The sequence below is a fragment of the Cryptomeria japonica genome, chromosome 6 (assembly GCF_030272615.1).
Source record: "Cryptomeria japonica chromosome 6, Sugi_1.0, whole genome shotgun sequence".
NCBI classification, from domain to species: Eukaryota; Viridiplantae; Streptophyta; class Pinopsida; order Cupressales; family Cupressaceae; genus Cryptomeria; species Cryptomeria japonica.
The window spans coordinates 648,357,088-648,374,604 of record NC_081410.1 but is presented as its reverse complement, the minus strand read 5'-3'; the positions used below and the strand labels follow the sequence as shown (position 1 = coordinate 648,374,604).

Below are 17,517 nucleotides of genomic sequence, written 5' to 3'. Positions count from 1 at the left end.
TAGATCCCAAGGTTCACATTTGTAAAGGTTCACCTCAGGAATAACCTCTAGTTCAATCTTATAGCCATGCACTTTACTCTTCAAGTAATAAGCAACAAGTTCTTCATCCGTTGGGTGGAACCCAAATTGAAAATAACCTACTTGATCCTGCTGAACTGGGTTCGAGATAATATTTCTTTGAGGCATTTTGTTAAATTGTTAACGTGTGTTGTCTACGCCTCCACATTTTGCATGGGCTATTAAATTTTGAAAGTCGTTTACGCTAGATTAAATTTCTTTACATCTTGCAATCATTGTGCGTTGTCACATGACATCTCTTTGGAAAACCTTGTCAAACAAATCACGTACATCTCTGCCTCCACGTTTTGCATGTATTTACTATCACAACATTAACAATGCAATCTTTGCCACAAATTGGATTTGTTCGAGTTTTTGCAATGTGTGTTCTTAGGTGCTTTGTCTACGGTGGCACTTTGTCAGGCTGATCCAAAAGCTTCCATTTCTATGCAAAATCTTCCAAAGCCTTTTCAACAAATCCGTTTCCTCCATAACCTGCAATAATATGGAGCGTTCCTGAAGACTACATCTTTCCAGCCTTTTGAAGGTTTCTTGAAAAATAGTTATGAATTTCTCAACTTAAGTTTTTCAAGCAAAGGAGGTTAGAAAGTTAGGATTTGTGAGCAAGTGAGCATAATAGGTTAGGATTGCTCAATTTTTGAGCATTTCTAACCTCCCCAGGTTAGGATTTTGACTTTTCAAAGCAATAGGTTAGGATTGCTCACTTTTTGAGCATTCAAGGTTAGAAATATGAAATTTTTGAGCAACAAAGGGCATTGAGCAAAGAATCACTTGCAACTACTCCATCTGAACCTACATAAAGACTTTTGATTGCTCTTCCTCTTCAAAAAGGGCAAAATGGGAAATATATTGAAAACAATTTAAAATATTTTAATTTTTTTTTAAAGAATAATTCAAATATTTCCTATTAGACTTTAATACCTTGATTTAGGAAAAATGGCCACAACTTTCAATTGGTAAGGAGTTAGGCTCCGAAATTCGAAAGATGCCTTCAAGGTAGGAGGATGAACATATACCATCATTTATTCCTCATGACGATACCTCGGGTGTGGGATTTTAATTGATTTAAAGCGGGGAACATCAAAATTTGAAAGTTTTAAATATGGCAAATTATGAACTGGGTTCAGGCAAAAATTGGTCGTATGACACAAAACGATGCTTAGGACATGTTCACAAAGCGATTTTCCTCAATTCTTTATAATTTTCAAAATTCATCCATTTTTCACATTTTGACTGACAACAACCTTGGATCACATGCTCACTCATTTCGTAGAGATACATATCTGGGTCTTCATTCAACATTGGGACCAATTTGAACTTCAAATTTTGGGTATTCCAAATGTGGGGCAACACAAATGAAAAGAGGGAGGTTTATATAGATACCCCATTACAAAGCAACGACCCAGATTGATCCAAGATCAATGGCCAAGATTAAAACATTAAACTCTAATAAAGGCAACTCCAAACTTCTTCCATTTTGTCATAATCTTGGACTCTAGTTGCAGTCCTTTGTTATTGAAATTCATCTACACCTTTCTGGAAATCCCTTCCCGAGTCGACATCTACCACTTGAAAAACATGAAAATTTCTAAGTTAAACAAAATAGGGGGTTTGATGTTTGTTTCCAGCTTGGAGTGCAAAGTTTGATGGAATTTCAAAGGATAATTTTGATTTAAAAATCAGACTTAGTGAAATTTTTGAAATTGAAATCAAGTCTGATTGTGAAAATTTTGCCTCCAAGTCTGCATAAAAGCATAAAAAGCAAGATGATCTTGGGTAAAATTTGAGAATCTGAAGTGAAAGTTCTCTTGCAAGTGGAAAATTAGAAATTCTGATTGAAAGTTGTCTTGAATTATGAAAAAAATTGCAATTCTGAAAAAATCTGCCTTCAATCCTTAGTAAACCTGAGAATTTTAATGAAATTCCTTATATTGCTTTAAGGAATCCCCTTCAACTTTGTCTCCAAGTGTAGAAATTGACTTGGAATTCTCGTAGAAGTTGCTTTGTGACTACAACTTAATTCAGAATTTACCTTGATGTTTGAAAGACATTATTTTTTGAGCTTCAACTTTCAGCCTTGAAGAGTGACTTGTGAGAAAATGAAATGCCAATGCTCATGTTTATAAAGAAGGTGAACTCTTGCTTTGTTTTATTTTTGGCTTTTGGAAATGAATCTAATCTTATTTTGAACACCAAGTTGAACCTTCTCTATCTTTCTTGCTTTCATGATCTCGATGGCAATTTCTTGTGCTTTCTTCCAGAACCTTCCCTTTATGGCAAATTTCATCTTGATTCGAATTTTTTTTTAATACTTAGTCACCTAGACAAATTTTCTCTCACCTTGGGCAGACTTTGCATTAGGTTAAGGAATTCTCCCTAATGCTAGGGCAGACTTCATGTCATCCGAGGAATTTTCTTTCATGTTGGAGCGGACTTCGTCTTGAAACAAGAAATCTTTCCATGCCTTGAACGAACTTTGCTAGGGAACAATAAATTTCTCCATGCCTTGGGCGGACTTTGCTCTTGGTTGGGAATTTTCCTTGATGCATAGAGGGTGGACATCATGCTTTCCCTAGGAATGTCTTCACTTTTAGGGCGGACATGGTGGTAAAACAAGGATTCTTCCATATGCTTGAGTCAACTTGGTGATAGAACAAGGAATTTCCTTACTTCTAGAGCAGACTTCACTTGGAAACAAGGAAGTTTTTCCATGGTTGGAGTGGACTTTGCTTGAGATCAAGGAATTTTCCCTAGGTTGAAGTGGACTTTGCTTGGAACTGAGGATTCTTGGCTGAAACTTCATACTTAGCCATTTTCTTGTGATCTTTTATTAGCATTCCTGACATTATCTTCCGCATTCAAAGGTGGTTCCATATCTAGTTTGTTCTAGATGAATTTCCTTGGTTTGACTCTTCTTCCAACTCAGTAACTACTAGTGATCCCAGGAAAAGCAAAAAAACAATTTTCTATTTTTAGAAAAAGAAGAACAAAAAAGCAGGTTCTCGGATTGGCCCCAAAATGTCAAAAATGAAACTTTTCGAAAAAGCAAAAAGTAGGAAAAACAATTTTCCTAAAAAATAGGAAGTTGTCAGAATTGATCCTAGAAAATTGCGTTTTTACTCCTTCGACCTGTCTGAGCACATCCAAAGCATTAGAATGTTCTTCTAATCATTCTTTCTCCTTATTGATTTCTTGACTCCTCTAAATTTATTGACTCATTTGTGAAGGCGGGAGACCAGAGAGAGAAAATCCAAGATGCCAAAATACTACCCTAAAAAGCAAAAACAAGGAGGTCCCCATTTGCAATGGGGTGATGTGTGAGATTGTCACAACAGTATTCGAGTTCCAATTTTATTCTAATATTATGTGAAATCACAAGTCAGAATGTTTATGTTATTCGATTATTGTTTTGAAAAATAAGAAATGAATCTACAAAGAAAAATATTGTGTAAGCAATATCAAATTTCTGGGGCTTTAACTCACTTTATTAGTAGATTTCTTGTCAAGGGTTACATCACTGAAGGTGACTGTTTGTGGACCTTATAAGACTTATAAGTTGGTAGAATAATATGATTTGAAGGTTTAGCATATGCATTTAGGGATTTGATATTAGATTTGATTGATGGCTGGAAGTTTTTGGACTCTTGAAACACTCATGTAAATTATCATGAAATATTCATAGGTTATGCACAGCTTGTGCAGGCTACTTGTAGTTTCATTCAATTAATAATCAAGTTTACTTCTGTGCATAAGAATATCAATGCTTTGCGTTCCCCAGAGAGATGTACAAAGTAAAAAAACAATCCATAACAAGTGAAGGTGAGCTTATACAACCGATCCCAAAACCCCGTCTTTTAGTTTTTTGAAGATCACAATGTCATGTTGAAATCAAGGCCTATGTTTTGATCATTCTTTGTCACTTAGCTGTTCAATCTTTGTCTTGACTTCGAAGCATGGGTTCATTTTTCTGTGTACTGCTTTAACTTGAGTTCTCAATAATTATTTGTTAGCCTACATTTGATGCCTAACAAATTCTCAATACTTGAAATAACAGCTGCAAGCTGGCACAACAATGGGTTTATATTTGTGAAGCTTCAAGGAGGCTTCCAAGAGATCAGAACTTCGGTAATTATTTCATCTTTAATCAAATACAAATATATAGACTGTCTTTAAAATAAATGAAGAAAAATATAGGATGGCTTTCTTCAATCTCTTTCATATTCACTGACTTTAATCAAATACAATATGGACACTGTCTAGAAATTAAAAGAAAAAGAATACGTGACAGCTTTCTTTAATGTCTTTCATACTCATGTTTTGTTCTTAGCAGATCTGCGATGTGGTAGCTGTAGCCAGGCTCCTGAATGCCACCTTGGTCATTCCAGAACTTCAAGAGACAACAAGTACAAAGAGAATCAGGTTTGTCAGCTTTTCTTCTAGGGCATGCATGGCTAGTGCTTGCTTTTTATATTTTGTAAAGTTTGATTAATCCTTATCTAGGAGGAACTTGTAAGGTCATTTGTTCTTGTCTTTGTCTGTGGCAGCTTGAAATTCAAGAGTTTTGGATACCTCTACAATGAGGAGCAGTTCATTGCAGCACTCATAAATGATGTACTAATTGTGAAAAGTCTTCCAAAAAGGTTTAAGACTGCGAGGAAGAACAATGAGCTACCGGTTTTCTCACCTGCATATTCAGCTTCCACGGACTTTTACCTTCGAGAAGTTTTACCTAGTCTTAAAAAGACAAAGGCAGTTGGGCTACTGATATCTGGAGGTGGCTGTTTGCAGGTATAAGGAAACTGTGAAACACGAGTTCCTCATTTTGTGGTAATTTCTTTAATAATTTCATGCAAACAGATCATTTAAAATGTTTTAACAGAATGTGATCTGAAGTGATTAGACATATTAACCAAACATCACTTAATTTCATCAGATCTCCACAATCCATTTATTTTTTGTTCATTATTGACCCCCTATATTATATCTTATTTTCGTCTTTTAATTTTCATTATATCCTATCCTATTATTCCATGCTTAATTGTATGTTTTCATTTCTATATTTTGAGCAATTTCTTCTCTGTTTTTACCATTTATTTTATAGTATTCATTTTTATTGTTTATTGTTTTGCATTTATTTCCCTCCTGGATTTTGTTTTTGGGTCCTTTTTGGAACCTTTTGTCATGTTTTGGTCTCTTTTCCTCATTCCATGTACTTGTCCCTTTCTCTCCTTCCCCTTCTTATATTACCTTGAGTCTAAGTCTGCAAATTATATTTTTACATCTCCTGACACTCTCTTACATCCTAATGATGGATCACAGAGTGTGATCTGAAACGTTGATGCAAAAAAAGTGACACAATCAAATCTAGAAGCAACTTGATAAACATCACTTGTTTGTTTCATGGGAACACATGCAAAATTGATTTAATTTAAAACTTAAAAGAATGTATGGAAACCACAGACTACATTTCTCCAAGTTTCCATAACTGGGTGTACTTTAGTACACATGGATCCCACAGATTACACTTCTTTTTCTGGATTTTGGGGTTGGAAGAGGGATGATGAATGTATATAATACAAAAAATCTATAAAAACCATATTTTATGGCTTCGATTATATATTAACACTACTTAGCTTTCAAAAGAGCTGAGATTCAAATAACATTAAAATCTATAATGTTGAACACTGAGCAATGAACATTTAGTATTGACCATTGAAGATTTGAAATACAAATGCAAAATTGTAAACATTATTGTATATTTGTATGAGTATTATATGATAATGATCACAAAAATAATTTTATTTAAGTGTCCACTTTTCTAATTTTTTAATTTTAGAAGAGAATGATTTTTTGCTGGCTTTTAAATAAACCGTTATGGGGATGCCAGGATGTTCTTGGTATGTTTTCAGTAGATCAGAGGCTTCCTTCAATGTCGTGGGGAGGTCAGGGTGCTCCTAAGTACTCTTGCCCCTTCACTTTCCCATTCCTGCCCTCTCCTAAAACAAGAAATGTTCTCAAGATACCAATGAATAAGATGTCTCAGGGATGTGAGAAAAAATGCAGAAAATGTGAGGATCTAGGAGGGATATCCCATCTGTGTCTGCAAAACATCTGTTATGTTTGGGATAGCCCCAGAGATGGGAATGCCACCCTGTGGAACCCTGCCCAGATATGCAAATATACAATATAATGCTGCTCCAATCAATAATTTTACAAGAAGAAAAAATGAAGGTTTTCAGTACACGCTGCACAGTCTTTGAAACAAATTGCTGCTATCAAAGCTTTTCTAGAGAAAGTGTAGGAGAAAGGTTTTCAGGCCAAGAACTTCCTATGGTTATGCCATTTCAAATCTATAAGTCCTGAATTATAGGAGAATGAAAAGAACCAAAATTGTATGAGTATCTACAAGCAACCAGAAAGAGGTAGAACACATATTTAGATAGCTAAATCATATCAAATAAAATCAATACAAAAATACCGAAGTCACCAGGTTTGAGTTTGAGTTTGAATTCGCCAACAATAAAATTTGGATGAAATGCAGGACGAGAAAAAAAATTGAAAAAGAATTCGCTTTATATAACTTTGATTTTTTAGAAAATATAAATAATATATATACAAAATTATCAGAATTAATAATATTAAATTTGTTAAATTTAATTTAAATTTATCAAATTTTACATATTAATAATTTAAAACTGTAAATTACATATTCTAAATATTAAATTTTCAATATATTAAAAATATTAAAAAAGTTAAATAAAATGATAAAATAAAATTATATTATACTAAATATATGATATATTTAATAATGTCCTTCGAAGTCTGAAGAGTTTATTTGAGGGAAACGAATAAAATTTGCTTTTTCGCGAGCAAAGGCAGCTACAAAGTATTTTTCGAAAAGCAATGTAAAAATTAAAACAGGGCATCTGCCTTTCCTGACGCGGCCGTCTACGAACCCTACCGGCGGCAACCTTTCTAGCATCATGTTTGCCTGCAGCCCCCAAAGACTTCAGTGGTGGCCCTCATAGCTTCAAACAGCAACTATCAAGAGGTCATCCATTGACGGAAAAAACCCTTGTCTGTTCTCCTATGAATTTAAGGCGAAGTTTGACGAATTTCATACGTTTTTTACAATGTTCCACGGGCGTTGGGGATGGGGGGATGGGGGGACGTGTTTCCGGGACGGGGGGACCAAGGGCCTAAGCTTGGGGACGACGGGGGGAACGACAGCGGGGGCGGGGGGTGGCGGGGTGGTGGTGCTGATATAGTTATACATATGCATATAGTACTTGAAAGACTAGTTTTGAAAAGATGTATGACAGCATTACAATATAAGAATTACATTTCAAATGAGACTATAGGAAATTTGAAATACTAAATCTAAATACGAAGATTCCTAAGTTGTGTTGTTATATGGAGCCTAATCAGACTCGGAGGTTAGATTTTCCCTACTTCTATCGGTGCGGTTTCCCCCTATATTTTTCAACGGGGGTTTGGGGGCATCGCCAAGTTGGGGTCTGTCGGGTGTTATTTTTCTATTGGCCCACGCCCAATTAGAGTTACCCCTTAACCCTCAAAAAACTTAAAAAGTCACTTTTTTAAATTTTTTTAATTTTAAACATTGCATATACGTGGGGGCGATAGGAGATGTCTGGGCGTCTCCCCGTCCCTTGAGAGACGTCTGCACGTCTCTCGAAGGATGGGGAGACACCCAAACGTCTCCCAAGGAGACGTGGAGGCATCTCCATGTCTCTCTGGGAGATGCCCAGACGTCTCCCAAGGAGACGTCTCGGCGGCGCTTGGGTGGCGGTGGCGGGGGACGTCGCGTCCGCGTCCCCGAGACGTTTCTTACAAGGAGATGTGGCCAAAAAGGGGGGGGCGCGTCCCCGTGGAACACTGGTTTTTTACAAGTTTGTTGAATTTCGAATCTGAAGCCAAAAATTCGGCAAATGTGGTGACATAGAAAGATACTATACGATTTATCAATGACACTCAAATATACAAATTTCTACAGGATGCACTATAGCTTCTGCAAGATGAAACGCTTCCTTTTTCTTCATGTGTTTATACTAATTTAGGTCCAAAATTTGGTGATAAGAGATCTCCATTGTAAGTTAAATCATGTGCCCCAATGACTGCTAAAGAGGCAACATGTATGTAAAACATTGAGAATGAGGGCAAGATGGAGTTACAGTTTGAGATTATCCAAGGTAGTTGCTAACGCAAAGGAATAAAAGTGTCATGCTTAAATCACAAGTAGAAGTTGTTCATAAAAACGGTTCTGCTAGACTTAATATAGTGAGTCATGGTGTGCAAGCCAATTTTTGTGCAATCAAGTTTTGTAGACCTTATATAAGGGTCAAGCCAATTGAAATTTTGTGATGTGTCCAAATATATTTTGACAAACTTGACTAAGTTCATCTTTTTTGACAGTAAGTTTTAAAAATTAAGTTTCCAGGATTCACATTTATGATGTTTGAGTTTGTCTACTACAATGTATTTATGGCATTTTTCTAATTTTTAGAGTTTTTCCAAATTTGATTCAGCTGGACCACTGGATCCATTTTCTAACCTTCGGCATCTGTAGGAGTCATTTTGCTCCATTGAGCATCGTGTCTTTTCATAAAGGAAGTACATGCTTTCTACAAGCCAATTTATTAAATATATTTATTTTCAAGACTGTTCAAGATCTAGAATGCCTTGACAGTAACATACCTCAGGCATCTATATGATTTAGTTTGCTCCATTTAGCATCGTGTCTTTACATATAGGAATTACATGCTTTCTACAAGCCAATTTATGAAACACATTTTATTTTTCAAGACCATTCAAGATCTAGAATGCCTTGACAATAACATATGTAATGTCCCATTTTGGGATATTCCTAATTTTTGCCCTAAAACAATAATTCAACTCAAGATGAAAATTGCATTATATTTATAAATTATTAAATATAATTTTATAAAAAATGATGAAATTCTATTATGATATTCAATTTATAATTCTATGAATAATTCAGAAGATAGATCTTATCTTGATTTCCTGCAATAATTCTCCTTCAGACAGTCTTGTCAAAGATCAATAAATACTCAGATCAATAAATCATAGCACAATACTCAATTGATCAAGTTGGAATTCTTTGTAAATACCTTGCGAATGCTGAGCTAAAAGACTGCATCCCTAACTCAACAGTGACAAAACCAAGGGCCCCGTCCCTACTTTGTCAAAGGTAGGAAAAGACCTCATCCTTCCAAACCCTAGCTCACCTCGTGAGCCTGGACCTCGTCTAGTGACAATACCAAGGACTCTATCCCAAGCTTGCCAAAGGGTAGCAAAAGACCCTATCCTTCCAAACATTAGCCCACCACGTGGGCCCAGACCCCATCTGGTTTGCAAGTACTAACTAGAATTCAAAACTGATATCTTGATGTATTTGCTAGATTATGGCTGATTGCTTGATTTATCTTTATTGTCATTTCTTGAAGGATTGATGAATGGATGCTTAAATGATTCTTGAATAGTTGATGTTTGAATGATGGATGTTTGTTGTATGATTGATTGATTGTTTGCTTGATTCCTTTATTCCCCATTGATGATTGATGGATGATTGAATGATTTCCTTTGATGGATTCATGAGTGATGATTTAATAATTGCTGATTTGATCTATTGCTGAGTAATGATTGAATGAATGCTGAATTGATACAGTGATGATCGAATCCTTTGAATGATCTCTCCTTTATATTTTATTGGTGAAAGAGTCTCCTCCTTTAACAACAATTGAGTCACAACCCTTCATTGCTGCCTTTGAGAATAATAATTTATTTCAAATTGATTTCCTTAATTTCCAATTTATGGTTTATTTATTCCTTCCTTGATGATCTCCTCCCAAGGAAATGATCTCCCTTTTATATCTTATTCTTGAGGGAGTCACAACATTTCATGATTTCTACCCTTTGAAAATAGTCACAACTATTAATCCTTAATAGCTGTCTTTTGAAAATAATTATTTATTTCCACATTTATTGGTTGCTTCCTTCATTGTTTGATTATTAATTGATGGATGGATCCCCTTCTCAAATGAAACGATCGCCCTTTTATATCTCATGTTTGAGGGAGTCACAACTCTTCATTTCATGCCTTTTGAGCATTCATTAAACTTAATTAAAATTTATCTACATTATATTTTTTTTATAATATTTATTATTATTATTTATCATTATTATTTATTATTAAATTTTATTTCAAAAAGGGGACATTACAACATATATCTATTTCCTAGAAAAATTCAGTCAAATTGATTTCATGCAAATTGATTTTTTTTTCAACAATGGAAATGAATAATAGATTTCATCTTTATTATGTAAAATGTTGAACATCTATGAATGTGCAATAGCTTTACATTTGAGTTAAAATCCATTTTTTGATATTGTGCACAGCCCATTCTACCCCCAAAGCTGGCAGAATACCAGAGGCTTAGATGCAGAGTAGCATTCCATGCACTTCGCTTTCGCCAAGAGATTTGGGAACTTGGTACTAGAATTGTAAAAAGGTAGGAAACATTATGAGAAAATGGCATCCCAACAAAATTTCTTAACTTCTGTAAGTGCATCTTTAGATCATAATTTTACATCACAGACAAGAAACTATTGTCAATAATATCGAAGAAACATTGGTTATTGTGCTATTTTTTTATTTTCTTATTCAACCAGATAGTTTTGTTGCATATTTTTTGATGTTTCTAGGTTGAATGTTGTTTATTTTTTTTGTAGATTGCAAGCTTCTGGACGGCCTTATCTGATCTTTCATCCTGGCTTGGTGAAAGATGCACTAGCTTATCATGGTTGTGCAGAACTTTTTCAGGTGACATGTCTTGTACATATTTTTCTTTGCAAGAACATCATAACTGTAAATTGAATTTAATATTGTTTATACTCAAATTTCTAGATCTGAAGCACATATTTACATTCAGCATTAAGAAATCCAGAATGATTGTTTCTCTTTGTTGTGGTATTCCTATTTATATTAAGGATGATATTGTAAAACTTCGTAAGTTTCTGAAGAGTGGAAACATTATTATCTTTACTGTGGGTGTTTGGATTTTCACACTCCTTTTAACATAGCTTCTTGATTGTGATAGGATGTGCATACTGAAATGATACAACATAGAAGATTGTGGATGATCAAGCATGGCATTATCCAAGGAGATCTTAGTGTTGACTCAGAAGTACAGCGTCACAATGGTTCATGTCCCCTTATGCCTGAAGAGGTCAAGCTACTAGTAACTAGTTATACATTACGCTATGTTGAATGCCTGCTGTAACTCATACAGTTTTTATACATTGTATTGCTTGTGGTCCACAAGTAGCTTAATTGTCCTATGTAAGTTGAAATTTGTTTCTTGCAGGTTGGTATTCTTCTCCGAGCTTTGGGTTATCCTCCTGACACGATAATATACGTATCAGGTGGAGAAGTATTTGGTGGGCAACGAGTACTGATTCCACTTCGTGCAATGTTCAATAATCTTGTGGATAGAACATCTCTCTGCACTGACAAAGAGTTGTCAGTAATGTATGGTCCAGAGGAGCCACTGATTTTGCCATCTCCACCACCCCCACATTCAGATAATGAGAAACTTAGGCTTGCAACTTGGCAAAATGCTGGACCTCGTCCTAGGCCTCTTGCTCCACCTGCTGCCAGGCCAAAATATCCGCACGAGATAGAGGGTTGGTGGGGTTGGGTGGCTGAGGCTGACAAAGAACCAGAGCCTACTCCTTTAGACTTTAGAATGCGAGCTCATAAACTTCTTTGGGAAGCTCTTGATTACATCGTCAGTGTGGAAGCAGATGCATTCTTTCCTGGATTTAATCGTGATGGTAATGGCCGTCCAGATTTCGCAAGCTTGGTTATGGGGCATCGCATTTATGAGTCAGCTTCTCTCAAAACCTACCGTCCTGACAGGTGAGCAATAATTCATCCAGCTGCTTAAAATTTATCTACTTTTCCATTATGCCAGTAAATTGCAAATTGCATAAAATGTTGATCAGTTGGGAGATTTGGTTATGTAGTGTTCTGCTCTGACGTAGATTTTGCATATTGTAAATCCAGAAAAGTCATTGTTAAGCTTTTCGATGACATTCGTGATCACCTTTACAAACCAAACCATACTTGGTTAGTTTCTGTTCGGGAACATCTAAATAACAGCACCCATGAAAGCGGCCTTATACAAATGTCTCTCAATGCAAAACCGCTCTCCTTTCTTTCTCATCCTCTGCCTGAGTGTGCCTGTCGAACATCTAAAATAGATGAAATTTCAGCTTTCAATTTGAGTTATATAAAAGACTCTCTGGGACGGTTATTGTATGGAGGTGAGGACCTTTGTCCTGAATGGATGAACCGTGGGATCATGTCTTCAGGAGAGAAAGAAAAGGATGAAGATGATGATTCTGAAGATACTGAGGTAAATTCAGGCCAGGTTAAGGATAATATTAACGGAAATAGTTCAGAAGAAACTGGTGGTAAATCAGAAGATAATCAACCGATGGTACAGGATGAAGAAATGGATGTAGATGATTAAGAAGCAGGATAAGATTTATGGTTGAAGCTGCACAATTTGTTTTTACAAAATAGGAATGAAAATGGATTCTCAGGCTAGTACATTCTGCTGCTTGTCACTGCTTGATCAGATGGTTACAGATCAATATGATTTATTTCCAACCAGGATTATCTTTTATCCTGTTGTATATCCGGATGTCAGAATCCTTGATATTCCTCATTTCAGTTAATATGAATGCAGAAAGGTCTGTCTAAGCAGATCCCGTTGACAGCAATTTCAGGATTTACGGGTTGTATGCCATGAAGATCATGATGTACATAAGTTCTTATTATCATAGTTCAGCTGTGGAAGCTGCTTTTTTGTTGCAGATGCAAATTTCAAAAGTTAAACAGCCTAAATGCTGGAATGCCTTCAGCACTAAAAGGCTTTTTTGACTTAAGCTAGGTCACTGATTCAGTTATTCTATGGAGCATGGCTACAATTTTTGATACTGGGTGCTCCAATGTTGTCAATGTGCACAAAGAGTGCATTGAAGACATAACTGTGGTCATAATTTAAGGTGTCCATTCTTCGAAGAGAACCTTGATTTTGAATATTTGTGTTGAGAAGAAAAAGCTGTGCAATTATATGGTATGAAATTTTGCTGTTCAATCCATGTATGGAGGATAATATTTAGTCGATTGAGATTACAAGCAGCCTTACAAAAAGTGAAAGGCAATTCTTATTGTTATTAGTTTCCCCTTCTTTCCTTTCATGCGGCACAATTTATTTTAAATGATTGCTGTATTTTTTTCAACATGATTACAACTCACCTAGATACAAACACCTATTTGAAGGCCTTTCAAATGTATGATCAAGCATAATGGAACTCAATAATGTTGTCTGTTTTTCAAGGAACACTCAACAAGATGGTCAATCTAGTTATGTGTGAAGGTACGAAGAGTGTATAGTTGAAAATTCAATCACCATACAAAGCTTCCAATAATCATCATTTTCTTCCCACTGACCTTTGATTACATCTATAGCTTTTTCAGGAAAGTAAATTTTTTTTACGGTATGGAGAAACTAAGTTCTGCTTGTATAAAGTTTTGAGTTCAATCTTTCCAAATGGTCTTCTATAAAGCCGAGTATTGTTTAAAGCCCACAGTTTAGCATGAGAAATACCGCTCAAAGTACTGATTACGATGAATGTCCGGGACCAAAAATGTGGGCCTAAGCCTGGCTTGTATGCTGAACACAGATAAAGCAGTAACTCAAAATAAAAGATGGGCGTTTGATTAAAGCCACTTCTCACAATTTAGCATCTGTTTTAATTATTTATAATTTAATTCATGTGGAAACGCCGCTTGTATGTAAACAACATTATCTTCCGTTAATTCCCTTGAATTTGTTGCATATAAACTGCCGCGTGAATAGAAATAAATTACTTACAATCTAGATTGTGCATCACTTTGAGGTTGAGTTACACAATCTCTATGGTGTATATATTTGATTGTTTAGGTTGCTTTCAATATTTATGTTAGCTATATACCATTTCTTAATTATCTAGTTCGCTACTTATGTGTTTATGGATCTACCAAGTAATTTAGATAGATATTAAAAAAAAAAAAAATCTTGAAATAAAAAAATATTGTAAACAATGTTTAAATAAAGCAACTTCAAATTGTTAGAGTAATCAATGGACTCAAGCCTCTAGAATCACTTGCAAAACCAAAAGTTGTTTTTTACAAGAGAGCAATAAGAGCAAAAAAATGTCTAATTATGAGCACAATGAATTAGATTGATATTGGATACTAATTATAAAATGTAAATATGATGTCTCGCTTATAAAGAGAAGGTTGATAGGTAGCATATGACAAGATCAGGACATGTGTTTTAATCTTATAACATGAGAACTAATTTGCTAATTATTAAATGACTTACGACTCTCAAAAGATAAGATGATACCTAATTGACACTTAAGACTTCTAAATAGATTCTTAAGACTAAATTAAACTTAACCTGTGAATACAAATTACTATTGGACTAGTTGGATAAAATATTTTATTCATACTAACACCCCCACTTAAGTGCAACTTACGTAGAGGGAAACATGCAAACAATGATTATGGATCACGGCTGCTAGGCCATGTTATGTATCCATTTAATAATGCGATTTCTCACAAACAAAAAAGAAGAAAATTTAGTGGTACAAAGCTTTATAAAAGAGAAATTATACAAAACAAATGCAATTGATGAAAGAGTGGTAATGGATTCAATGTTACCCCCCAAGGACTACATCTATCACAAAAATACAAACAATTATCTGTCCATAGGAAGTAAAGAGGGACTATAGGCCCCCCACAATGTATAATGTCTTGCAGAAATGGTAAATGCTCGAATACAAAACATTATCCAATTTCTACAAACAACATTTCTCCCTTTGAGAAGAAAGATAGACCAAGTACAAATATAGGAATGTTTCTTATTCTAGATAGGAATTAGAAGGAAGAAGAGTCCAAGTGTGTGAAGATTGTGTCTCTGAAATATGTTTGTGTCGCCAAGTCCTTGGTAGATGATGACACCACAATCAAATTAGGTACATGCTTAATCAAAACACAAGGTGACAAACTAGGATCAAGTGTTAATTGATGTTGAACTAAATCTAAAGACCAATGGGGTATGTGCACAAAGATGGTGGTCAGAAAAGTGGACACCACCCAAAAAAAACATGGAAAAACAAGCAGCGCGTACGCGGTTCTAAAATTTGAAATTCTGTGTACGTGCTTAGGTTTGTTCTTCCCGAGCCTAGAGAAGGTAGCGTGTACACGCTGCTTTTATGAAAATGAGCGTGTACGTGCTACGCCTAGGAAAATGAGCGCGTACGCGCTAATAATCCAAATATAACTGCGTACACCGTGCTTGTTAAAAAAAGTTTTTTTAAAAAAACAGTCTCATTTACTCGTGAATAGCACGTTTTTATTGTTTTTTTTTCATTTCCTCTCCTAAACCGCGAATGGGGTGCTAGATTTGTCCTCCAAGCTATGGATCAAGGTTAGTTTTTGTTTATTTTTTTCTTTATTTCCCGTTTGTTCGATTTGTTTTACATTTTGAATTTAATTTCACTAATTTTGAATAGGTTTTTTCATTTTTTGTTTCAAAAACCAGATTCTTCTAATCCACAACAAGAACAACTAAATGCACCTCCTAAAAACCCATAAGAACAACCAAATGCACCTCCTAAAAACCCACAAGAACAACCAAATGCACCTCCTGAAAACACACAAGAACAACCCCCAATTCTTCCTTTTGACCGCACACCTGAAACACATGAGCAATTAATTAATCAGTTAGGACAAAATGCGTTTAAAATCAATAGACTGATTGTTAAATTGAAAAATTCTAAACTTGAGCATCATCAATCCCTTGCCACTAGCCTAGAAACATTAGCTAGTGGTGCCATAGTTGTTTTTACACAAATTACCAAATGGGGAAGCTTTAGGGATAGGTGTTGTCAATTCTATGTCGATGGGCTATCATACGATGTAGTAAAAAACAAAAATATCACTAAACAACAAATATGTGCCCTTTTCGTTGATCCCAAAACTGGTCAGTCATTACCTCTTAATGCAAAGAGGTTTCCCATACATTGGTGTATCAATGTGCAGATGAAGAAATTTTTTTGGCAGAGGTGGTGGATGGTCTTTGATGACCCACCTTGTAATAATTATGAGGTGCCATTATATTTTTTGAGAAAAGTATATTGTGAGTTTGTGCTTAATGTGCGTCCAAACTATTTTGACATGAGAGAGTTCCATGGTAGAGGTGGTGGCTCTACCCAAGATAGACCTAGAGCCCGTAGGCGATTACCCGCGGAGAGTCGCAACCCCCTAGCACCTAAACCCAAGGTGCATCAGGGTGTCCCAGTAGAGTTGAAAGAGTCGATGGAGCTACAGACTCTTTAGGCGGCCACAACGTTGACTGGTGCCATCATCCAACATGAGACGTCATTAGCACACCCTTTTGTATTTTTGATGAGCCATTAGGTGGCGACAGAGAGCCCATCCAACATATGTGTGTCACTTGCTCGGGGATATGCTCGGGGATAGATGATACAGCCAGTGCAGATGGATCCTCATCTCATCTGTGCACGATTTGCGAGAGTAGATGTTAGGCCCGCACGGCTGAGGATTTCGCGTTGATAGATGAGTTGATGGACAGGGTGTTTGCCCATGAGCGACAGACACAGGTGTGTTGATTTGAATTCATAGCATTTTATTTATTAGTCACTTTAAATTTGTAATTACATAAATGAATTTTCATTTACACATCGATTTAAATTGAGACAAATAATATGCATTTCAGGATGTAGCAGCGGTATCCCATACTCCTCCCCCAGTTACTAGAGCTGCAACTTCGATGCCTGAGGTATAAATTTTGTAACATGTTAAAATAGAATAATACACTTTGAATTCAAAAAAACACAAGATATACTAACTATCTTTAATGCTTGGTCCAATTTTTGGTTTGTAGGTGTTGACAGGGGATGAAATGTCCTAGATTGATGACATCATGCTCTTAGCGATCGATTTTGGCCTACAAGGCTATACGGTATCATATTTTGTACAACGCTTTTTATGTATTGTTTTGATGGAATATGCAAGTCATTTCATTTTAGATTTTTAAAATTATGTTTAATTTATTATCTGTACTAATATCTCATGTTAATTTTGTTTTTTTAGGGTACCCCCTCCGCCTCTAGGGCTCGTCCTAAGAAAAATAATTCCTCGAAGGTGCCAAAACGTGGGAAGATGGTAATTGAACACATTTTTAGTTGTACATTTGTTTGAAAATGTTGAAATCAAGTATTAGTTGGGGTTTGTAGATTGATTAGTGTTTTTTGTCT

General features: G+C 35.6%; 1 protein-coding gene across 1 annotated transcript in view; it reads left to right on the top strand.

Moving 5' to 3' along the window:
- The window catches only part of LOC131051834 (protein EMBRYO SAC DEVELOPMENT ARREST 30), a 79,608-nt gene extending 66,246 nt beyond the window's left edge, over positions 1 to 13,362 (top strand). Inside the window, exons 3-10 of the mRNA XM_057986436.1 lie at positions 4,133 to 4,203; positions 4,409 to 4,497; positions 4,623 to 4,866; positions 10,516 to 10,628; positions 10,849 to 10,939; positions 11,217 to 11,345; positions 11,484 to 12,037; positions 12,185 to 13,362. Coding sequence (XP_057842419.1) covers positions 4,133 to 4,203; positions 4,409 to 4,497; positions 4,623 to 4,866; positions 10,516 to 10,628; positions 10,849 to 10,939; positions 11,217 to 11,345; positions 11,484 to 12,037; positions 12,185 to 12,653 — 1,760 coding nt within the window. The 3' untranslated portion in view covers positions 12,654 to 13,362. The remainder of the gene's footprint in view (positions 1 to 4,132; positions 4,204 to 4,408; positions 4,498 to 4,622; positions 4,867 to 10,515; positions 10,629 to 10,848; positions 10,940 to 11,216; positions 11,346 to 11,483; positions 12,038 to 12,184) is intronic.
- The last annotated feature ends 4,155 nt before the right edge of the window (positions 13,363 to 17,517 follow it).